The sequence below is a fragment of the Panthera pardus genome, unplaced genomic scaffold (genome assembly GCF_024362965.1).
Source record: "Panthera pardus isolate Hobbes unplaced genomic scaffold, ASM2436296v1 HiC_scaffold_12, whole genome shotgun sequence".
NCBI lineage: Eukaryota > Metazoa > Chordata > Mammalia > Carnivora > Felidae > Panthera > Panthera pardus.
In genome coordinates this window covers 41,312,599-41,337,936 of record NW_026526677.1, presented here as the reverse complement: position 1 = coordinate 41,337,936, position 25,338 = coordinate 41,312,599, and the positions used below count along the sequence as shown (strand labels likewise).

General features: G+C 43.0%; 1 protein-coding gene across 1 annotated transcript in view; it reads right to left on the bottom strand.

Moving 5' to 3' along the window:
• The window catches only part of SERGEF (secretion regulating guanine nucleotide exchange factor), a 234,728-nt gene that overhangs the window by 159,587 nt on the left and 49,803 nt on the right, over positions 1 to 25,338 (bottom strand). The window contains 1 exon segment of the mRNA XM_019456464.2: positions 24,643 to 24,809. Within this exon segment, the coding sequence (XP_019312009.2) occupies positions 24,643 to 24,809 (167 nt within the window).

Below are 25,338 nucleotides of genomic sequence, written 5' to 3'. Positions count from 1 at the left end.
CTCACTTACCATCCCCAAAATCCTAGGGCCTTTAAGAATTACACTAAATCTGGGGCGCCTGGGTGGCTCAGGCTTTTGAGTGTCCAGCTCTTGATTTTGGCTCAGGTCATGATCTTACAGTTCACAGAGGCCCTGCGTGAGGGCTCCACACCAACGGTGCAGAAGCCGGCTTGTGATTCTCTTTCCCTCTCTTTCTGCCCCTCCCCCACTCATGTGCACGTGTGCATGTGCACACCCTCTCTAAATAAATACATAAATACATAAACAAACAAACAGAATTATGCTAAACCTACTCTGTCTGCGCTCTGTAAATAGAACAACAAAGCCTGAATGACAGAACATCTGTTTACAACATGGTTTACTAAATATTTCTAGCCCACTGTTGAGATCTGCTCAGGAAAAAAAAAAAAAAAAGCTTCCTTTCAAAACGTGACTGCTCATTGACAGTGCACCTGGTCACCCAAGAGCTCAGATGGAGATGTACAACAAGATGAATGCTGTTTTCATGCCTGCAAATACAACATCCATTCTGCAGCCCATAAGTCAAGGAGTAATTTTGACTTTCAAGTCTTATTATTTAAGAAATACATTTTGTAAGGCTACACCTGCCAAAGACAGTGATTCCTCTGATGTTCTGGGCAAAGTAAATGGAAAACCTTCTGGAATGGATTCGTCATTCTAGATGTCATTAATAATATTCGTGACTCAGGAATGGGAAGAGGTCAAAATATCAACATCAACAGTAGTTTGGAAGAAGTTGATTCCAATCTTCATGCATTTTGAGGGGTTCAAGACTTCAGTGGAGGAGATAACGGCAGGGTGGTGGAAACAGCAAGAAAATGAGATTAGAAATGGAGCCTGAAGATATGACTGAATTGCTTCCATCTCACAAAAAAACTTGAACAGATGAGGAATTGCTTCTAAGGGCTGAGCAAAGAAAGTGGTTTCTTGAGATGGAATCTACTCCTGGTGAAGATGCTGTGAAGATTGTTGAAATGACAACAAAGGATTTACAATATTACATAAACTTAGCTGATAAAGCAGCGGGTCGGGGCTTGAGAGGATTGACTCTGTTTTTGAAAGAAGTTCTACTGCGGGTGAAATGCTATCACACAGGATCGCATGCTACAGAGAAATTGTTCCTAAAGGGAAGAGTCAATCAATGCAGCATACTTCACTGTTGTCTTATCAAACTGCCACAGCCACCCCAACCTCCAGCGACCACCACCCTGATCAATCAGCAGCCATTGACATTGAGGCAAGACCCTTTAGCAAAAAGATTATAAGTCACTGAAAGCTCAGATGATGGTTAGCGCTTTTTAGCAAAAAATGTTTTTTAATTAAGGTACATACATTGTTTTTTTAGACATAATGCTATTGCACACTTAACAGACTACAATATAGTGTAAACATAACCTTTACAGTGGGAAACCAAAAAATTTGTTTGACTCACTTTATTGTGATATTTGCTTTATTGGTCCAGAGCCAAACCTTCAATATCTCTGAAGTAGTTACGTTGATCATGACACAATTTTTAGTAGGGAAAATTTGGATCTAAATTTCCATAAATAATCACATGAATTGTGGAATATTCAAATAATGGAATATTATTTCTTAATGTTAGTGATTATTTTACAGAATATTTAATAATATGGAGAATATGTTCCCAATATAATTGCAGGTAGAAAATCTAGATATAAAGCAAACACACAATACACACAGTATCTTATTTTATAAAAAATAAATATAAAAGATGGGAAATGCATTAGAATGTTATAAGTGGTTTTCTCTAGGTTATGAAATTATGGATGGTTTTGATGTTCTATAATCCTACAATGAGCATGCACTATTTTTATAACCAGAAATTTAAAATTATACTTAAAAAGTCCTTGTCCTACTACCTCCCAGAGTAGTAATAAAAACAAATAGGAAGGATGAGCTTTCTAACAGTAAGGATGACCTTCAAATGGAATCCGTGGGGAGAGGACCCAAGCAGCATTGTATGACCACAAGGCCCCTGATTGGGTAAGACATTAGTAACTTGGGATTCTAGAGCCCTTTGTGAAATCCCTCCATCCACAAGATGTGTCCTGCATTGTTAGCAGGGTAGAGCTTGGTTGGGTTGGTCGTACCCTTCCTGACCAGTGCCCTAACACTCAAGGATAAAGCAGGCAGTCAGTGGCCAAGAAAGAGAGACCCTAAAGAGGACCAACCCTAGAAGCTAATGGCCACTGTGCCCTTACCAGCTACTAACTCTCTAAGTGGTAAAGGCCCTTCTGGCCAGAAAACATGTTGCTAGGGCCTCTGCTACTGGCTCTGGGATACAGTGCTCATGGTAACATCCCTGGGGGCTTAAACTGGTCCCAAGGCTTTACTCTGCAGTTGTGGTCCCAGGTATGCCATGGGAGAGGAAAGAACAAGTGAGAGTATCAAATACAACCCCCAGGTGTTTTTTGTTTGGCCCACCAAGCATTTTAAAAGACAATATACCTGAGTAGGGGTGTAGATTGGTCACAATACAGTATAAGAAGCTTAGCTTCTATCTACACCCCTACAGGCACCAAAGCTTATGACAGATGGGGAAACCAGGACTCAAAGGACAGTGATTTATTCAAAGCTATGCAGCAAGTTATTGGCAAGCCAGGTGTAGAACATGGGTGTCCTGACTTCCAGTTCAACATGTTAAATTAGAGAAACCCTGGCTCTCCAGGGACTCTAGACCCCTGATATTATGAGGCGCCCCAGACTCTTCCACCTCCTGTGGGTCTTTTTGCTGAAGATCACAGGAGACTTTAGTTATTTTAGGTTGTCAGTGACCAAAACATTGGGACTTGGAAATAATGGACAGTGAGTGAGCAGCAAATGACAGGACATGCTAGTAATAGGTTGAGGAGACAGAAAAGCCCCTGCTTCTTTAGGATGGATGACACAGAACCACGTTAAAGAAAGTGAACACACAGCACCTCAATGGTAAGTAGATGCTTGAACAAAGCTGCAATCATCTATACTGCCCACTAGAGAAGACAGGAAGGAGTACATGGGGGTATCAAGGGAAACTAAACTGATGAAATGAAGGAGTTTATGGAAAGGTAATCCATTTCTGCCTTGGTTTCTTGGTCCTCCCTGACTTGGCTACAGCCTTGCTTTCATCAACATAAACTGTGTGGGACAATGCATAATAATGTGATAAGCTCTGAAGGAGCGAACATTATATTCTGGACTCCTTCTCCAAGATAGTGACTCTGTTACCTGGGGAATGGGCAAGAGTTTGGTGATGTGTTGTATTTTCCCTACCATTCCTTGGTTTCATATTGTCAGAAAACATAAGATAAAAGAGTGGAGAATGGGACAAGGGTGGGAAGAACAGAGGGGTGAGGCAAGGAGAAAGAGAAAGGAAGATTAGTGTAGAGGAAAGAAGGAAGAGTAGAAAAACATATAAACAAGCTAGACAACAAGGTAGAAACAAGAGTTTTTTCTTTCTAACTTAAAAAGGAAGATGGACTTTATTATTCTGATTTCTATCTACCCACCAACCTGTCTCCATCTACCTCCCCAGACCTTTGGCTTCCAAGGTAATGATGTATCAAGGTTCATCAGGCAAGAACATTTGTGTAGGCAGAAAAATCCACCTCTCTTCAGCACCCCCTCTTGCACCAGAACATTCTGAACTGCCATGAGTCTTCTCAGCTGGGAGGACTGCTAACAACAGTGAATTAATTTGGCCATTTAACTGCATAGAAGCTGAGGTGCCACCTCACTGCATGAATACAGTGTGCTGCTGGCTTCCTCTGGATCATCAGGGGTGCCCAGGCATCACAGGCTGTGTGACTCCTGAAGGACTCCTGGGAGACCAGTTAGCCTGAGGCGAGAGTAGGAGGGTGGATGAGCCAGGGGGAAACAAAGACCCAAAGGGTATCCCCAGAGTGCAAAACACACAGAAAAGGCCAGCCTCCAGGTCAAATTCACAGTCAGCGGAACCCTGTCTGTCTGGCAGCAGATAGCTGTTCTGTTCTAGACGTGGTCATTTCCCTTGAGAAAACCCCTTTGGTAGTGGTGTTGTCAGTCCCTTTCTCAGTTTGCACATAATGCTCAGATATCACCAGGACATGCAACCAAGAACAACATCACAAAGATTCTCAGCAATATTTGGAAAGGAGGAGGAGCATAGTTATTTGCCTGTTTTATTTTTAATTAGAGGTGCAGAGGAAAGAGTCCCAGAAAAATCCTTTCTAATAACCCAGTCGGTGCACTGTCCTTAAAATCCTTTCTAGGGGCGCCTGGGTGGCTCAGTCAGTTAAGCATCCGACTTCAGCTCAGGTCATGATCTCAGAGTCCATAAGTTCGAGCCCTGCATTGGGCTCTGTGCTGACAGCTCGGAGTCTGAAGGCTGCTTCAGATTCTGTGTCTCCCTCTCTCTCTGCCCCTCCCCAGCTCACACTTGGTCTGTCTGTCTGTCTGTCTCTCTCTCTCTGTCCCTCAAAAATGAATGAACATAAAAAAAAAAAAGATTAAAAAAGTCCTTTCTAATAACCCAGTCAGTGCACTCTCCAGCCTGACTGCTCCTTCCCTAGTCCAGTCTAGCAAAGAAGAGGAGAGCTGAAGGGGTCTATGAGATCAATGGAGTCCAATCTAATAGGGTCAACAGGAAAGCTGGAAGAGCACTTTCAGGCCAAAAAGAGGAGTCAGAGGAAATCTAAGCCACCTTGCACCCTCAGCATTCCTCTCAAGGTACTGATGTACTAACATCCCAGAATGCTAACCAGGCCACCCAGGGTGGTGAAAAACATAGTGCACTGGGAGTCAGGACATCTGTGTGGCAGGCCCAGCTCTGCCACTGACTTGTGCAGCCTTGGACCAGGGTTTAGCTTCTCTGAGTGCCAGTGTCCCCATCTATGAAACAGAGATGATGTGTACCTAATATTATTGCTTTTAGTTTTGCCTGTTAGAATTTCACATATATGGAATCATGCAGTGTGTACTCTTTTGTGTAAGGCTTCTTTCACTCAGAATAATGTTTTTGAGATGTCATCCATGTTGTTGGATGAATCATTTCACTCCTTTTGAACTGTATGATTATACTACATTTCTTTATCCATTCTCCTATTGATGGATGCTTGAACTGTTCTCAATTTGGGACCACTATGAATAAACATTTTACTGTCTGTGGTTATTATTTTTGACTACTCGAGGCATCTCATGTAAGTGAAATCATCCAGTATTTGCCTTTTATGATTGGCTTATATCACTTAGCACAATTTCCTCAAGGTTCATCAGTGTTGTAACATGTGTCAGAATTTCCTTCCTTCTTAAGGCTTAATGATATTCCATTGACTGTATATACCACATTATGCTTATCCATTCATCTGTCAATGGACACTTGGGTTGCTTCCATCTTTCAGCTCTTGTGAAATGCTCTTATGAACACTCTTCAAGATCCTGCTTTCAATTCCTTGGAACACATACCCAGAAGAAGAATTGCTGGATCATATGGTAATATTTTGAGGAGCCACCAGACTGTTTTCCACAGCAGCTGCGCCATTTTACATGTCCACTAACAGTGCATGAGGGTTCCAAATTCTCTACATCCTGGCCAATGCTTGTTAGTTTGTTTTTTGTTTTGTTTTGTTTTGTTTTTGTTATAGCAGCCATCCTAATGAATGTGAGGTGTTATCTCGTTGTAGTTTTTTTTTTTTTGAAGTATTGTTGACATACAAGGTTATATTAGTTTTAGATGTACAACATAGTGATTAGACAATTCTAATCATTATGCAATGCTCACTACAATAAACGTAGGTAATTGTCATAGGTAATTGTGGTTTTGATTTGCATTTCCCTAGTGATTAGTGATGCGGAGTATCTATTCACATGCTACTGGCCATTTGTATATCCTCTTTAAAGAAATATCTACTCGAGTCCTTTGCCCATTTTTTTCATCAAGTTATTTGTATTTTTGTTATTGACATACTGTAGTTTTATAGCAAATCTTCAAGTCAGGTAATGTGAATCCTTCGACTTTATCAAGATTTCTTTGGCTATTCAAGGTCCATTACATTTCCATATACGTTAGATAGAGTCAGGTTGTCAATCTCTACCCCTAAAAAAGCCACCTGGGATTGTGCATGGGATTGCTTTAAATCTACAAATCTATTTAGGGAGAACAGACAACAACATTGAGTCTTTTGATCCATGAACATGATATATCTCTCCACTTATTTAGGTCTTTAACTTCTCACAGCACAGTTTTGTAGTTTTTATGTACAGGTCTTTTATACTTTTTTGTCAAATTTATTACCTAAATATTTTATGGTTTGTAATATAACTATAAAAGAAATTGCTTTTTAAATATCTTCAAATTACTTGCTGCTGCTATATAAAAAATATAATCAATTTCTGAATGTTGACTTTGAACTCTGTTAAATTCACTTCTTGGTTCTAATAGTTATTTATAGATTCCTTAAGATTTTCTATGTCAACAGTCATGCCATCTGTGGATGAAAATAGATTTGCTTATTTTCTGATTGTTAAGCCTTTTACTGCTTTTTCTCACTTGAAGGCACTCACTAGAACCATTCAGTATAATGTTGAACAAAAATGATGAGAGAAAACACACTGGCATTACTATGATCTTAGAAGAAACACTTTCAATTTTTCACCACTAATTATGACATTTGCATTTTAAAAATGCCCTTTATTAGACTGCAGAAGTTCCCTTCTATTTCTAATTTCCCAAGAGTTTTTATCACAAATGGATGTCAAATTTTTCCAGCTTTATTGAGGTATCATTGACAAATAAAAATTGTATATATTGAAGATGTACAAAGTGATTTGATATTGACATACATTGTGAAATGATTACCACAATAAGCTAATTAGCACATCCATCACTTCACACAGTTACTATTTTTGTGTGCATGTGTGTGGTAAAAATGCTTAAGATCACACTTAGCAAATTTCAAGTATATGATACGGTATTATTAACTATAGTCACCATACTATACATTAATCTCCAGAACTTATTCATCTCACATAACTAACCCATTTTTACCCTTTAACCAACAACTCCCTGATTCCCCACACAGCAACCACCATTCTACTCCTTTATAAGTTCAACTTTCCTAGATTCCACATTTTAGTGGGATCAAGCAGCATATGACTTTTTGTGTTTAGCTTATTTCATTTAGCATAATGTCCTCCAGGTTCATGCATATTGTTACAAATGGTAGGACTTCCTCTTTCTTTTTTTTTTTAAGGATGGATAATATTCTTCTGTGTGTGTGTGTGTGTGTGTGTGTGCGTGTGTGTGTGTGTGACATTTTCTTTATCCATTCATCCATCAATGGACATTTATGTTGTTTCCATATCTCATGTTGTTTCCATATCTACTGTGAATAATGCTGCAATAAACATGGAGGTGCAGAGATCTCTTCAAGATATTGATTGCATTTCCTATGGATATATAACCAGAAGTAGAATTGCTGAATCATATGATATTTCTGGTTTTAATTTTTTTGAGGAAACTTCCTACTGTTTTCCATAATGTATATACCAATTTATATTAGTACTAAACTGTGTACAAGGGTTCCCTTTTCTCCATACTCTTGTCAACATTTGTTATCTCTCATCTTATTGTCTTGTCTTACTTATACCTAAGAAGTATACAGTGATAGCACATTGTGATTTTCTCAATGTGTTCTCTGCATCTGTTGAAATGATCATAAGGCTTTCCTCCTTCATTTTGTTAGTATGGAAAATTACATTTTTTTTTCCAAATGTTAAAGCAAGTTTTTATTCCTGGGATAACACAGCTTGGTCATGACGAACTTCCCTTTTTATATATTGCCAGATTTGATATGCTAATATTCTGTTAAAGATATATATGCATCTTTGTTAATGAGAGATTCTAGTCTATAATTTTCTTTTTTTTTTTTTTTTGTAAGGTTTTTGTCAAGTTTTGGTATCAGAACCATGCTGACTTCACAAAATGATTTGAGAAGCATTCACTCCTCTTCCTCTATTTTCTGAAAGAGTTTGTGTAAAACTTGTGTTTTTCTCTTAAATATCTGATAAAATTTACCAGTTAAACCATCTAGGCCTAGAAGGTTCTTTGTGGGAAAGTTTTTGATAATGAATTAACAGATGTATAACTGTTCAGATTTTCTATTTCATCTTGTGTCAGTTTTGGTAAATTGTATTTTTTTAAGTCATCCATTTTATCTAATTTGCCAATTTATTGGCACAAAGTTGTTCAGAATATTCCTTTAGTATCCTTTAATGTCTGTAGACTCTGTAGTGACATACACACTTTCATTACTGACACTGGTACTTTACATTCTTTTTCTCCTTTTTCTTATCAGTCCAGCTAGGGCTTCATCAATTTTATTGATTTTTCAAAGAATTGGTTTTGGTTTTATTATTTTTCCCTATTTTTGTCTTTTTTCTATTTCACTAATTTCTGCTCCTGTCTTTAATATTTCCCTTTTTTCTACTTATTTTGGATTAATTTTTCTTTTTTCAGCTTCTAAGGATGGAACCTTAAGTCACTGAATCTTGTCCTTTCTTCCTAATATATTCATTTAAAGACATAAATTTCCCTCAAAACACTGCTTTAGCTACATCCTACAAATGTTTATGTGTTCTATTTTCATTACCATTCAGTATTAAGTTTTAAAAAATCTTTTCATTTTGAAATAAATTCAGAGAAAAGTTACAAGAACTATACAAAGAACTCCTGTTTACCCTTCATCCACATTCCCTAAATATTGACACTTTGCCATCTTTGCTCTATATAACCTTCCCTCTTTCTCTATTTTTTTCTGAATGATCTCTGAGGGAATTAGGCAAACCGATGCCCTACCACTCAGAAATATGTTAGAGTATTTGTCAACCAAACTGTCAACACTCTACATTGCAACAATTCAACCATCAAAACTAAAAAGCTGGGGCACCTGGGTGGCTCAGTCGAGCATCCAACTCTTGATTTGGGCTCAGGTCATGATCCCAGAGTAATGGGATAAAGCCCCGCATCAGGCTCTGTACTGAGCATGGAGCCTGCTTGAGATTGTCTCTCTCTTTCCCTCTGCCTGTCTCCCCCACGCATGCCCTCTCTCTCTAAAAAATAAATAAAAATACATAAACATTTAAATTTAAAAAACTAAATAATTAACATTGGTATATAACTACCAACAAAACTTGAGACTCTATTTAGTTCCTGTAATGTCCCTTACAACAAAAGAATCTAGTTCCCTATAGTACATTTCATTTAGTTGCCCTGTCTCTTTAGAATCCTTTCAATCTGGAACTGTTCCTCAGTCTTTCCTTGACCTTCAGGACCTTGATATCTTTGTGAAGAATGGGCCTGATTTTGGTCACTCTCCAGTTCGATCAGGTAGTTCTTTTTTACATTTTGTCTGAATTTATACTTATTTTTTCTGTGAGAGGGTTGGTCCAAAAGAACTATTTCACCATTACCAGAAATGGAATCAGGATAGGATTCAATCCTCTTCTGACCAGATTCCACATGAAAAACATGCTTGTCTGTTTGACTAGCATGACAGCTCTCAACAACTACAAAACAGGGACAATTCCATTATGGAGACTCAGCATTTCATATATTTTTTTCAAATATCTATATTATTATTATAATTAAGTGATGCCTACATAGAATTAAAAAATCAAATAGTACACAAAGGAATCAAATAAAAAGAAAAAGTTCCCCCACTAACATTGAAAGAATTTCAATGAGCAGAGTCTCTCTACTCTATGCTTGGCAGACCAGTGTTAGGAAATATAAAGGAAATTCTGGCCAGGAATCAAAAGACCTAAGTTTCTAGTCCTGGGTCTAAAACTCCAAAAATGGCTTTAGGTAAATCACTTATCCATGCAAAAAGTATTTATTCAGTTCCTAGTAGCGTATTAAACCTCTCTATGCCTCAGTTTCCCTATCTGAAAAATGACATAGCACTATCCATCTTTTCTATTTTCCTCATAAGCAGGAGAAAAATGATGCAATATTGCATATTTGAGTATGCTAAAATTTGAAAGCAGAATACAAGTGGAACAATATATCAAGTATTAAACCTCCAGAAAAATTAACCATGGTAATCAGAAGCCTTAGTTGGAATACAGGAGACATGTTACAAATGAGATGAGAATGGAAGAATCTATATACTCTATTTGGTTTTATATTATTATACTATGTATACCTGCACTGTCCAATACAGTAGCTACTGTACATGTGGCATTTAAATTTAAATTAAAATAAAATTTAAAATTCACGGGGCACCTGGGTGGCTCAGTCGGTTAAGTGACTTCAGTTCAGGTCATGATCTCACGGTTTGTGGGTTTGAGCCCCACTCCAGGCTCTGTGCTAACAGCTCAGAGCCTGGAGCCTGCTTTGGATTCTGTGTCTCCCTCTCTCTGCCCCTCCCATGCTCATGCTCTGTCTCTCTCTGTCTCTCAATAATAAATAAACATTTAAAAAACTTTTTTTAAATAAATAAATAAAATTCAGTTCCTGTGTCACACTAGTCACATTTCAAGTGCTCAGTAGCCGCACGTGGTTATCAGCTACTGGACTGGACCGATACAGACCATTTTTACTGGAGAGTACTGACCCATGCTATTTTACATCATGTATACTCTTAATTGCCTGATATTAATGTTTTTAGTGAAGAATGAATACATAGCAGCTAGCCTGCCACTATAAAACTAAAAATTCTCAAAGCTTAAGGAAATCCAGATAGGTAAAGAGATCTAACCAAATCAGAATGGCACTGGGTTTAGAGCTTTGGAAGACCCTTGGAATGCTTCTCATTAGATTAGGAAACTGAAGCCCAGGGAAGCAGAGTCTCTGGCCCCAGATCCCACAGTGAACTCACATTAGAGTTCAAAATGGAAACTGGTATCTTATAGCATAGGCTTTGCTATGTCACTTATTAGTCATGTGGCCTTGGACAAGTAGCCACCGCCAAGCCTCACTCTCATCATCTGCAAACTGAAGAAGAATAATTTCAACTCTGCTGGATTGTCATGAAGATTAAAGAGATGATGTCTAGAAAGCGCTTGGCAGAAAACCTGGCACCCCACTGGGACTTGGTGAATGCCACCTGCTGTCATCATTAGCTAATACATTGCTCTTTACACTATAACACAGACTGATCGGGGAGGCTTTGGCCACCAGATGCATCATCATCACAGAGCTGGTGAGTGTAGGAAGGAACGGGGGAATTATGCAGCTTGGCAAAATGTGCCAGAGGAGCAGAATGATAAATGCATTGTAAAGCAGCAACTACAGAACTGCTCCTGCAAGTCCCCGTGCAGTAGCAGAAATTTCACCTTGAGGAGTGCAAAGGGAAATGTACCATTTACATGCCTCTGTGTCCTCACCTTTAAAAAGGCATCTGAGGGATGGAGCACTGCAGATGAAGGAAGATGTTTATATTTCTACGACCCTCATGCTGAGACAACGAGAGGAGTCAGCATTCTGTCTTTGTTCTTCTCCTTCCAGAAGTAATGTATCACAACTCTGTTAGCTACCAACACAGCTATCCCACAGCAGGTCTCTCCAAGCTGGCTTCAGAGTGGGTGGAGCTCTCCCAAGGCTTCTCCAGGTGCCCCCTGTGTGAATAGCCCCTTACCCCCTGCCCAACAGGACAGGCATGGGATCCAAAACAACCCTAAAATACAGTGCCCACTCTGTAGCACCATATGCTCTCCTCTGGAAGATGACCACAGATGAGGTGATCAGATATTAGAGTAAAATCAAAGTAGCCACACGTGACTCAGACTCTAAGTGAGAAAAAGTTTCCATTCAGTTCCATAACAAATCCTAGCCACGTGCTCTCTGACAGACACTGTGCCATGTCCTAAAGATACAGCTGCAACCGAGACATGGTACCTTACCTGTCCTCAAGTAGCTTACATTTGAAATGGCAACTGGAATTGTCCAAAAAGAATTCAACTGGGTAAACTGTAACCTGAACCTTGTGAAGTGGTACAATTTGGGTTTGCAAGCAAGGGAGCTGGGCTTGGGATACTCTGAAACTCATCCTTGCTGCCACTCTGAATGAGAACAGAAGCCCAAGAAGAGATCATAAGGAAATAAAATATCTTTTCTCAGCTCTTCAAAGGCACACTTCATTGTCCCAGCTTTAAAGTGGCGGTTTCTGAGGAAGGAAAGCCACTCTGGTTCTGCTCACCTCCCCTAGCCTGCGCCCAGGCCCTGAAGCAGATAATGAGCTGTCACAGGCTCCGCCTCTTCTGGAACCACCTGGACTTCTAGGGGTGGTGGTGAGGTGAGCACCATTCACAGTTACCTTTTTGTCCTCCAACCTGGAAAACCACTATCTAGGCACCTGCATGTCCTCTAGTCCATCACACGCCACCATGTTAGCTCTATTTCCTGTGTCCTTAGACAAGTTACTTCATCAAGTTTCAGTTTCTTCATCTGCAAAATAGGGATAAAATAGTATATGCTTCACCAGCATGTGGTAAGAAGTGAAAGTGATATTTAGGGGCTCCTGGGTGGCTCAGTCAGTCGAGCATCTGACTTCAGCTCAGGTCATGATCTTGCGGTCCTTGAGTTCAAACCTGCTATTGTCAGCACAGAGCCTGCTTCAGATTCTCTGTCTCCCCCTCTCTCCCTGCCACTCCCCCACTCACACTCTCTACCAAAAATAAAAAATAAACATTGAGAAAACAAAGAAAGTGATATTTATACAGTGCTTAACACAATACATGGTACACAGTGATCAATATATAGGAGCTAACATGATCATTTCTAAAAATTCCTATTGTTCCTAATTAAGTCTTTCTTAACTAAGTACTCAAGCCTGCCAAGAACATCCCCACATTTATCACCTCTAAGGAACCATCTCCCATAGATCCTTCAGGAGCCTAAAGAGACTTGATCTTCTCCCCTTCAAATTCAGTCTGGCCCAGCCTTCAAATGTCATCTGCTTGAAGAGGCTTTCCCAAAGACTCAAGAGACCTAACCAACTACTCTTCCCTGACACCACCTCTAGATCTTTCTGTTCACAAGTTCTCGGCTCTTACCTGCAGGAGACTTATACTATCAATCACATCCCACTTCACAGAGCTTTAGGACTGTGTCCTCCCTGTTGTCATATTCTAAGTCCACAGCTCAAATGCAACCTGGGTACTCAACAAGTACTGATGGATTAAGAGGAACAGAAGAATCATGGAAACGATTCACATCAATTCCAGCTCTATGGTAACAGATAACAATTTCCAAAGAGCTATAGGAAATTGAGGTTTCCTGAAAACCCAGAGAAAGTTGGATATGACAAAGAAATCGACTAACATAACTTACATTTATTGCTTCATAGTTTACAAAATGTTTTCATATTCACAACCTCATTTTGACAACAACTTGAAGAGGTAGGCCAAATAATTATTATTATACAGACATAAAATCTGAGGCTCAGAGAAGTAAAGCAGTTTGTCCAAGAATGAAACCATAACATTAACTTTCTTGATTCTTCCAAGTCCTTCTTCTGTTTATTGTTCCTTCATACATATTCTATCTTCAAATGATATGCATGCTCCAGACTATTAATAAAAAAATCTCACTCAAAAGGAATCACGTGGAAATAAAACCACAAAGAAGATCCTCAAGAATGACTAAATTACCTTTCTGGAGTGAGGAACTTTCCTCACACAATCCTGGGGAGTGCTGGCTACAACGACCTACATTTTGTTCAGCAGCCGTGAGCAACCGTCCCCAGCCAGCTAGGTCTCCTGAAGTGGCATATGGCAAGGTCCTCATGGGAGCTACAGGCAGCCTCCCAGCGCCTACAAGCAGGCTTCCACTCTGCCTCCTGCTTCCCTTTCCTCTCACACTTCTGACCTCTTTGAAAAGCCAAAAGCCTCACAATTGATTGTCGTAGAAACTGTCTTTTTGCAAAGACATCTCTGATTTCTTCCATTTCTGCTACCCACAGCCAGTCTCCCCCAATGTTGGATGATACCAGGCGTTCAGGGAAAAGAGCTCCCTTCCAAACAGCAATCTGCAGGTGTGGGAGGTCCCTACCACCACTGACAGTGCTCCCACAGAGAGAGCCACTGCATCACAAAAGGGAGTTACGTAATCACACAAAGACTAACTTCTCCCTTCTAGTCATAATTCAGTGGTCCCTCTACCTATGGGGGTCTTGGGGTTCTAAGAGCCACACCCCAAAAGAATGGCCTGGTTTTGCTTCCTTGGAAGTAACCAGAGCGTTTCTCTTTATCTACTGCAAGAGGTGCCTACCAGGCAAGGCCTCAGCATCTCAGGATACTTCAGGCCAAGAAGAGGCTGGAACTAGATGGAAATAACCTTTGGGAAAGAGGGGTGACTACAGGGCAGGCTCCTCGAACAGCCATCCAATATAAAGTGAGGGGCCTGGCAGTGAGAGGGCTGATTTGGGCCAGTGCCAATACCAAAAAGGGCCTCCAAGCAGGAAGCTCCAAGCAGCCTCAACCCTCAAAATAAAGCAGATGGCATCTTACTGAGGAATCAGCCATTCAGAACAAGGTCCCAGACAGTGATCAGGATCCAGGACACAGAGTCCAGTCCATGGGTAATGAGACTGGCAAAATCCATGCCCTATTCAGGGTATAGCTCGTGTGCAATGGAACTGGCAGAGAGGCCCAGCTGTCTGGACAGGGCCCACGTGGAAGGGAGAAGGTGTTTCAGAAAGACAAAAGGAAGGCCAGGTTCCATTAGCCAGCACACAGCAAACTCCAGATCTGGAATCTCAAGAAGGATGAGGGACAAGGAAGGTAGAGGGAAGGTGGAAAAGAGCTTCAGAGACAGCAGCTCAACAGTCAAGGAAAAGTGGGTAATGACACCAAGCAAAGAAAAATTCAATCAAGAAAGAAAAAAGAAGCAGGTTTGTCAGGCCGGATGGCAGGAATACTGAGATGAATGTAAGACATCATCCTTGTTACCCACTGGGGGACGGGTAGCAATTGTCCCGGCAGCCAAGGGCAAAGGGAAACAGAAGAACCAGCATGTACAAAGACTCAGAAGTATCAAACAATATGATAATGTTGTTGGTTCAGTACAGATGAAATGCAGAATGCAAGGGAAAGACTGGTAGGAGGTGAGGCTGGATATTCTGACAGGGACAGGATCAAGAACTTTAGTTTTTTTTATTTTTTTTAAGGTTTATTTATTTATTTTAGAGAGAGAGCGCGCCCACACGTGTGCACAAGCAGTGGAGGGGCAGAGAGAGAGAGAAAGGGAGACAGGGAATATGAACCAAGTTCCAGGCTCCACGCTGTCAGCACAGAGCCCCACGCAGGGCTTAAACCCCTGAACTGTGAGATCATGTTCAAAGTTGGACACTTAACCGATGGAGCCACCCAGGTGCCCCAAGAAGAGCTTCTTATATCAAGCCAGAGATGTTGGACTTCATCCTGGGTGGGAAGCCATTGAAAAGTAAGGGCACACATTCATCCCTATAACAATTATTTGCTGAGCACCTACTATGTGCCAGTCATTAATCAAGGTGATGGGAATACAGTGGTGAACAAGGCCAACAGCAACCCCAAAACTTAAGCTCTAGTAACCCCATTCTTTGCACACTGGCTGTGGGGATTACAGACTGTGTTTCTCCTTCCCCTTGAGGGAAGAGGCTGGGTCTTATCCTCCTCTATATCATAAAGACTTGGCTAAGTTTCTTCCATATAGTACGTTTCCAATAAATGTTTATTGTGGGAATGAATTTTTTTCTGTATTATTAAGAATCTTTAAAAAAAAAAAAAGGTTTAAGGGCATAACAAATCTGATTTATATTTTAGTACATCATTTTGGCAGCTGGGTGGGGGCAGCTGGAATGAGGCCAAACTACAGACAACAGGTTCTCCCTTGAGACAATGCCACTGAAATTAGGTGGTAGATAATGGGGGTCCAAGCTAGAGGGACAGTGGCAGAGATGGAGACAGTTTTAGTCCCTTGGCCAACCGGCCTTCACAGAGCTCACATTTCTCTCATCAAACCACCGCAGCCTCCTTTAAACTCTCATTGGCTTCTGCTTTCCCTCTAAACCTCTGCATGATTTACTTTCACCCTGGGACAGCCCAGTTTTCAAGGTCAAATGCAACAAAAGACAGCTGGTCAGCTCTAGGGTGACCCTGAGTGCGGCCTGGGCCAGTCGTAATGCTGCAGAGCATGGTGGTGACACATGAGGTCACTGGGACTTTAAATCAGGGCTGATGAATTTGCTCTGCAGCTGGGAGAAAGCCAGCCAGAAACATCTTTGCTGTCGACACTGATGGCTAACCTCGACAGGAATCCACACTCTGTGGCACTGCGTGGAGACTGGTCGTGGATTACCAAGCATCTGGCCTCCACTACATTCACTGATTCTGATTCTAGGAAGTGTTTATCACAAGATCCAGGACAGTTCTATGTAGCTCCTAAGATCCCAAGTGATTAAGACAGACGAGCAGCTCTGACCCATACTTACAACAAAACCCGCGTCTGAAGCACAGAGTGGCTCATATCCAACGAACCCAATAGAACACTTGTACGTCACTTTAGAGTTTGCAAAAACCCTTATAGATCTTATTTGCATATTTTTATAGCCCTGTGGGCAAGATTAAAGCAGAATTTGGAGAGGTCTGACTGACCTGAAGTCACATGGATTGTGGGTGACAGAGCAGAAACTCCAACCTTGGTCTCACCCTACATTCAAGACTGGCTTGTGAGCCCCGCCACCCCAGCCAGGACTATGGTTGACCACAGTCGTGAGTGAACCTCATTGCCCCTGTCCTTGCTGGGGCTATCCTTGTCCTCCTGCTGTTCCTCACTAGACAGTGACCTAGACTGCAAGTCTGGAGAGAGCTGCTAGGTGTCCGTCAGACAGAACTACCACCTAGTGAGAGCCAAAGCCAGAGCACACGGCCACATTCTGGTCAGAACCGTCCCGAGGAAGCTGTTGGTGTACAGAGCTGGCCATGAGAAGGGTGAGGGCTCTGTGAGCCGGGTTCCAGGCCCTGAACCGGGTAACCATGTGCTGCATAACCTGGAGCTCGTGCCAGCTTTCTCTCTCAACTTCTGCTCCCTCGCCCCCAGAATGAGGGCAGCAACAACTGTCCTGCCCACCACTTGGGGGTCAGAGCCAGTAAAAGTGTCTTTTTTTTTTTTTTTTTTTGCCATTTCCCAGTAGTTGCCGGATGGACTCACTACAGAGTAAAGCCAACGCATCCCTGCCCGGAGGCCTGCCCACATTAACGTCATCACTCCAGCAGACAAGCTGACTTTCAACCTAACCAGGAAGACTTAAGCCACCCAACAGGGCTTCTCATCCTTTTCTCAGCACAGTTGCACCAGTGCCTCACTGTGGATCAAGCTGGGCCCTCTATGCGCATAGATAAATAAGACAGTGTCTGTGCTCCAAGAACTCAATGTTTGGTTTAGAGACAGACATATTAATAATTACTGTAGCAACTAATAAGTACCGTGTGACAGCACTGGGCACCAACTCTGTCACTGCTCTGTGAATTCTTGGCACCTGCACTGTGTGTGGGTCATGCTGGGATGCAGTATACATTTATTGAATAAATAAAAGGAAGATGCAACATGACGACAAAAGATGGATACACTTTAATGAAAGTACTTCTCTTCACCTCCAAACCTCCATCTTCGCATGTCCCCTTTTTTCTTTACTCCTGTCCTGCAAGAAAGCTTCCTTCCGTCTTATCACTAACCCCTTCACAGAGATTTCGAGCCTCTCTCATCTCCCTGGGCGCCCTGCTCCGCTAACCCCCTGCCTCCTGCATCTCTACCCACAGTGCACTCTCTCTCTCTCTCTAATCCTCTGCTTCAGCCTTCTGACACACTCCAGTTTCCCCAAGCTCACGAAACTAACTCGAGCCAAGCTCTCCTCCCAGTTCCCGACCTTGTTCTCATCCTCCTCTGGCCACAGAATCTCTGGAAATGCACCCGCAGCCTGCATTTCTCGCCATCTCTTCATTCCCTATGTCCCAGCTTCAGTCCCTCAGAGGTGACACCACAAACCTCCCTTCACCAAACCCAGCCATCTTTTCTCCGCCCCCGACCTCCCTGACCTCCCTGTTGAAATTTCCTTAGCTTCTGAGAACACTGCAGTTCCTGGCTTGCTTTCTCCCTCTCTTGTCAATACACAGTCTCTATCTGGCTGCTCTTCCTCTGCTTTCCTCCTAATGCAAGCTCTTGCCAAGATTCCCCTGTTATTTTGCATTAGCTCCCTTGAGAAATAATTTAATGTCAAAGCTTCCAATTTAGGAAGCCTTTCCAGTCACCACCTCCCACCCCAACCACCCCACACCCCAACCCTACAGGATCCAACAGAACCAGAGGGGCTGCAAATGCAAGAAAGAAAAGGTCCCCAAGGACACGGGAAATCATTATCAGACTCTTTTCCGGCCTTTGTCACATTCAGCTTGTCCCGTAATGAACTGATCTGAGCCCTGCCAGTAGCTCACGAGCATCTGACACAGGAACTGTTCCACCTTCTCTGCTTCCCCCGTTTGCCTAACGTGGTGCTTGGACAGACAGGCATACATAAGCATCTGCTGGATAAAAGGAAAATACTGAAGATGAACATGTGTGACAGCACTTGGTAAATTGTGAAGCACTAAAGGACGACAAGCCTCATTATCAACAGATTCCGTAAGAAACTTCTGGGTTGTTCAAACATACGACGGGGTCAGAGCCTATCTGTTCTCTGGCTCTGCAGGACATGTGATGCCCAAATGTCTCAACACATGGAAATGCCTATTCCCGAGCTGGCCTGGGACTGAGCAGCACAGATTGTAGGGAGAGAGTGCAGAGGAGCTGACGAGGGTCACGTACCACTGAAACCATTTCTTTCATTCTGTTTTTATTTATTCAGTCAGTAAACATCCACTGAGGACCAACACAGCGCAGGAGCTATTCTAGACACCGGGAACACAGCTTCGAACGAGACAGACAAGGCCCTTGCACTCCCAGGTCCAATATTTTAGTGGGAAGAGATGATAAATGTGAGTAAATAAGAGAACGGCAGGTAGTAAAGAAGTGCTTGCTGTTATCGTGTCCTTCGGCATCCCTCTCAAACAAAACAGCCCGGTCTCTGCCGAGTGTTCACACGGACAAATCCAGTCCACTGCTTCCACGTTCGTTTTGTGTGATTACTCCTCCTGCCAGGTCAGCAGCTGCAGCACAGATATGCTAGCCGTGCTAACCTCCCCACAAAAACAGTCTTTGGGTGAACACGGCTACCCCATTTGGGGTGGCCTCTAAAACCTGCCACACCTGGAAGGTCTGGGCTGCCGGGGCTGCCTCGTCTCAGAGACCTCATGCTCCTCCAAGAACGGCAACGATGCTAGAGGTTACTTACCAGAGAGCTACTTGGGAATGCTTTTTCAGGTTGTATTGAATTCTGTCAGAGCCCTCCGGACTCAGCTGATTGCTGGTGGTAGATCTCGGCGTTATTTAGGGCACCGAAGTCCCACGGTCTTGACACAAACTTAAAATTAGAAATGCATTAAATATAGGAAAGGAGGAAGGTCATTCAGGAAGGGCAGCCTTCCGAGGGAGCTGCAGGACAAAGACGCCCTGGAAACTTCCAGGTTCGTTAATGGGTTTTACACAGCATCCGAGTGGTATTTCTCCTTCTGAAATAACACTGTGGAAAGCGTAGGGGACTGGCTCAAACCTCAGCTAGCACAGCCGAGTGAGTGACTCTGCAAACTAAAAATAGCTTCTTTCCCACTCATTCTGACAGATTTCACCCAGACCCAGTGCACAGGTAGATCCTCCAACAAACAGCTTTAGTCCTGCAGCAAAGTGAGGGTTGATGGCATCCGGGCTTGACAATTACCCAATCCCTGGTTCCACTCTTGTTTATCTCCACGTTTCCCGCTCCTGCTCCAATAGCTGTGTGTGTGCATGCACATGCACATGTACACTGAGCTCCCTGACTGGGATTTGGTGCTCCTCAACCAAACGTGGGCAGAATTTAAACCAGGAACATGACTCAGGACCATGGCTGCAGAATAAGCCCAGAACAAGGCCCTCAGAAACACTGGGAATCGGTGTTTGTCTTGGCGGTCTCCTAATTCCTAGCTAGCCTCTCTGGGCCTCAGTTTCCTCGATTGTAAAAGGAGGATAATCATTCCAAGTCTGGCCTATTTCACAGCATCATGCTGGGATCAAATGAGATAACGTTTGTGGAAGTTATTTTCCTTCAGACAGTAATCCTATCAGAAAGATGGGTGGTGGGGACGGGACAGGCTGGACAGGCAGCTAGACCACAAACCGAGGCTGGCCCACTGGGATGGGCAGGCATCCTGACCATTCCAGGAGTTAGAACAGATCTAGATTCACAGCTTCAGTTCATGTTATCCCCTCTGCCTGGAATATCCTCCTTTTGCTAAACTCCTTGTTTTTAAGAACCCAGTTCAAACAACATTTCTGTTCGATTGCTGTCTTCAGCATAAATCATTCCATCTTCCCTGCTCCCTTGGCCTTTCATATGCAACTCTAATAGCACATCCACTCTATACAGTAAGGATTTACAAACCTGGAAGTTCTTTGAGGGCACAGACATGTATTTTTTTATCTTTGTATCTACCTCCCTCCCCACCACCGTGTGGTCAACATAGGCACGTGGCAGACATCAACCAAAATTTACTAGGCTGACTATGGAATAGGCAAGATCCCAAAGCCAAGAAGAACGTAAACTCAGGACAGCAGGAAATGTGGGACAGCACACACAGAGCCAGTGGGAAGGGCGGCAGGTGGTAGGAAGTAGTGTCACAAACGTCTGCCTGCCCCTGGCAATAAGGTCACGGCCACGGGGACAGGAATCAAAGCTGAACGACAAGTCCTGGGAGGACTAGGCAGCAGCATCATACTAAAATCCCAATGACCTAAACTGGAACAGGAGCCCCTGGGGACAAGGAACAAGGGCAGAGAACAGAGCCAAGGCAACAAGGCAGAGCAAGGCTCAGGTGGTACTAAAGCCTAGAACTTCTGGATCAGTTAACATGCTCAGGTCTGCCAAAATTGAGCCAGCAGCTAGGGGTCAAGTGATCTTGGCTATGACCCTGAGGGTCTCCAGGGGCAAGAGTCATTATAAATTTAAGTAGTGATCATTTCCATAAAATAAGAATCAGAAATGGAAGGTACTCTTAGATCTGTAAGAAACATCAGGAATCACCTGGTCTAACATGCCCCACCTACGTATGGGGGAACTAAGGGTACAGGAGGAAAAGGGGCTTTCCCAAATTCACTCAATCAGGGCAGAACCAGAGCTAGAACCCAGGTCTTCCAACTCCTAATCCAGACCTTGTCCCATCAGAGGCTGTTTACCTTCAGTCAAGCAGGTCTTCTGATGGTTTTACTACCACACCAGGTGCCCAGCTCTAGCTGCTTCAGAATCCTAGGGAGCCCCTATGGACCCACTAAGTGAGCACAAGTACTTCTGCCTCCATCTTTGGGCAGAGTTTAGAGCCAAGGTTCCCTGGGAAACATGGCAGCCTTGCCTGGGGTCTGGGAAGCTGCTGTGGTTCACACACACTCTGCCCTGATGTGTACATGGGGGGGGGGGGGGGATTAATCCCGATTATTCTGCTATCCCTGGAATTTTCTAAGAGTGGCCAAAAGGGCCGAGTATCTAAGGCCAAGCTGATAGAGCGTGAAACACATAGTCTTCACCACTGTGAGAACATTAAAGGGAAGCCTGCCAAGTCTATAATCTCAAGGTCCTTCTCAGGCTGGAGATGAGGCATGGCTCAGAAGAAAGAATTGAGACTCTCAGGGAATCAGAGACTCTGCCTTCCAGACTCTCAGAACTTTCATCCAGGTGAGGGTATATATGCAAAAGGACAGATGCAACTTTATTTCATATATACAGAAAGTATGTAAGCTTCAAGTACTTCAAGTTCAAGTCCCAACCCCACTGTTTGTTGACCTACTGTGTGATCTGGGGCCCGTGACTTCCCCATTGTGAGCCTGAGTATCCTTATTCATAAAGCAGTGATTATAACACCGGCACCCAGTTTTATTGAGAAGATGAAATAATACACGTAAAGTTTTTAGTATGCTGCCTGGACCATAATCACCACCAAGTAACATTGTGTTTGTTTGCTCTCTTTTGTTCACAAGACGGGATGGCTAAACCACCTGTGCTTTCTCCTCTTGTGGGCTGTCACTCTGGATCCCAGCCCAGACACCTCGCTCCTCACTCTGCTTATCCCTTGGACACAGAAGAAGGCAACTGGTCAGCTACGGGGCCACTCTTAATTCCTTGAAGGTCAGGAATCATCAGCTTAGTTCAAGGCTGTTCCTGTCTCCCCAGGTGTCTCTGCACCTCCCTGGCCAAGTCCCTCCCAGGGCAATGCCTACTCAAGGATGGCTTTTATCTTTTCCAAGGTGAATCCACTCCTAGTGGCTTATAGCTGCCCACTGGCCTGGCTCTGGGCCTCAGGCAAATAGATGCCTGAAGGGTCAGACCTGGACATCAACAGGGGGGATAATCCCCAGACCCAATTTACCAAAAGGAGATAGCTTGGCGTCTGAACGTGCAGTGGGACCAGCAAGTAGACGTGCCAGTACTCCAGAGACTGGAGCAGAGATGGAGGGAGCACTAAAATGGAGTGGCCATGGCACTCCAGGCTCAAGCCACCTCCTCAGATTGCTCTACTAAGAAGCTAAACGAAAGTCACATCAATGTCAGGCTCTTAGGATGTATGTTTCCACTGGCCATATCTGTCACAGTGCTGCCACACACGATGGCCACCACAGGGTGTTAAAAGGCGAAGAAGAGAAAGGACCCAACAGTTACTGAGTGCCTGCCACATGCCAAGAACCTTGGGTATAATCCTCATCAAAGACCTTTTGTGGTAAGTATTATTATCCTGATCTTGCCAATAAAACCAGAAACTCAGAAAAATCTGTGAAGCCTCTGTGCCTCCGCTGTGCTACCTGACCACGGAGTCTTAAATGTTCTGGAAAAGACAAAGAAGAATAAAGGATTTAATGCACTTGGTACCAAGCTCTCAGCACCTTCACTGGCTAAGCAGACAGTACTAGCTACAATGCTGCATTCCCTCATTCGCAGCTGGGGAGGTCAACTTCTCTCAAACAGAATCTAGAGAAATATAGCAAAGGTCATAAAGATGCTCATGGCCTTTGCCCCTGCAATTTCATCCTTAAGACTGTATCTTAAAAAACACTTCAAAAGGGTATTCACTGCAGAATCCACCATAGCGACAAAAGAGAAGAAATTATATAAACGTCTAACATTCCAAGAATGGTTTGGAAAATCCCAGAGCCTTCGAATCATATAATGTTACATAGCCATTTTAAATGGCCTCAGAGATCAGAAAGAAACAAAGCAAAGCATCTGTGATAAAATAAATGAAGACTGAATACCAAATATCATAAGTACTATCACTGAAACTTTGGAAAGTATGTACATGTGTACATGCAAAAGGGAATGTTGTTAAGGTGGTTAAGATTAAGGATGGTTTTTTTATTATTATTATTATTATTATTATTATTATTATTATTATTATCACCACCACGTCTAAATGGCCTTTTTGGTTTTGTTTAATGAGTGCCTTGTCAATTAAAGAACAAGAGAGAGCAAGAAAGACAGACAGACTTAACCCAGCACTAAGGAAAGGCCCAGGAGGAGCGGTCTGGGATGTGAAGCAGAAATTGAGAACCGTCCTACATACCCGGAAGGAGGAGGCCAGGCAGGCCCTGGGGAAAGGGAAGCCCTCTAGGTATGAAGAGGGTTGTAATTAGTCTGATGCTAATTACAGAAGTCTCGCTGGCTTATTAATTTTTTTCACAGACTCTGAATGAAGACTGAACTCCTTCATTAAGCCGACTTGGGTTCAGAGGCACATTTCCTCCGTGGCCATCCTCATTCTTCTCAAAAACCTTGCCTTTTCTTTTTTTAAGGACAACAGTAAAGTAAAATTTAGTAACAGAAACACACACCCTGGAGAAATTAAGACTCCTGCCTTAAATGTAGAAATTCAAGACATTTCAGGGAATTAAAGGGGCTTGATAAGCAACTGAACTACAGTATTTTCTGCACTGGGAAATATAAACTGAAGTGCAAAACACTTAGCTCAGTATAAAAGCCCCCTTGATCAGGCTGCAACCCATCTTTTGGATACTACAGACACCCCACGCTCTAGCCAAACTGACCCACCAGTGGTTCCCCAAATAGTTTCTTTACTTTCCTACCCTGTGACTCTGTTCCGGCCTTTGTGCCTACCTGAAAGTCCTCTTCTCTCCTACAGACACTTACTCGAATATGATCCATCCTCCAAGGCACCGCTCAAAGCTGTGGCCTCCATGACACTAGCCTAACCCTATCACAGTAGCCTGGATTCATTTCTCATTCTTTGAAGTGGACACAGAGTATCTGGAATCTCTCTAAAGGAGTTACACACAGTCTGCCTTGAGGTATAGGTAACTCCCTCTTCTACCATGTTAAACCACAAGCAACTTGAGGCAAGGACCCCCTCAGAGTCCTGCATGGAACCCATAGCACAATGCCTTCACTATAAGCACACCGTAGGACCTCAGTAACTGTTTCGATGAAAGACAAGGAAAAGAGATGTATCACATCTATGGAAAGTCATTCCTACCTCAGCTGCTCCTGTTAAGCAGTGCAGACAGGAAGGCATGCTCTTCTGTGGTCCTGAGCAGGGGAGGGATGAATCATGACTCTGTAGTTTCCAGCCTTCACGAGACTCCAACTTCCTCCCTAGTTGACCATAGTCCGCTCGGCCCCAGGTAAACACTCTGCCAGTTTCTAAAAACAAACATTAGTTGAATTAAGGCTATATTCCACAGCTATACTCTCATGGGTAGGCAAAGAATTACAAGAGAAACTGTGAACATTTATTTTAGGACCAACTACCATGTACCAGGAACCATCCTATCTTCTACAGGGAGAGCACAACTATTCACACTTTCACAGATGTGGGGACTGATGTTCGGTAAAATGACATGACCAAGATCAAGCTGTGGTGCAGTGAGCACCAGAGCTGGATTCCAGCAGAGGGCAGATGCTAAAGCCGTGCACCTGCATTTTAAAAGACAGGGACCAGGCTACAGGGAATTCTTCAACCACACTTTAGGGCCTCTCTATCTCTCCTTGCGCTTTGCCCAGATCTCTATTCTCAGGTTCTCCTCCCTCTCACCCAATATGGGGCCCATCAGCTACCCAGAAGTCCCCCAGGCTCCTGACCTGCCCCATGCCATAATCTCTTAGCACCATTAAAGCCAATTTCATGTGTTTTCTTTCCATATAACATAAAAGAATCTTCAGAGTCTAAGCT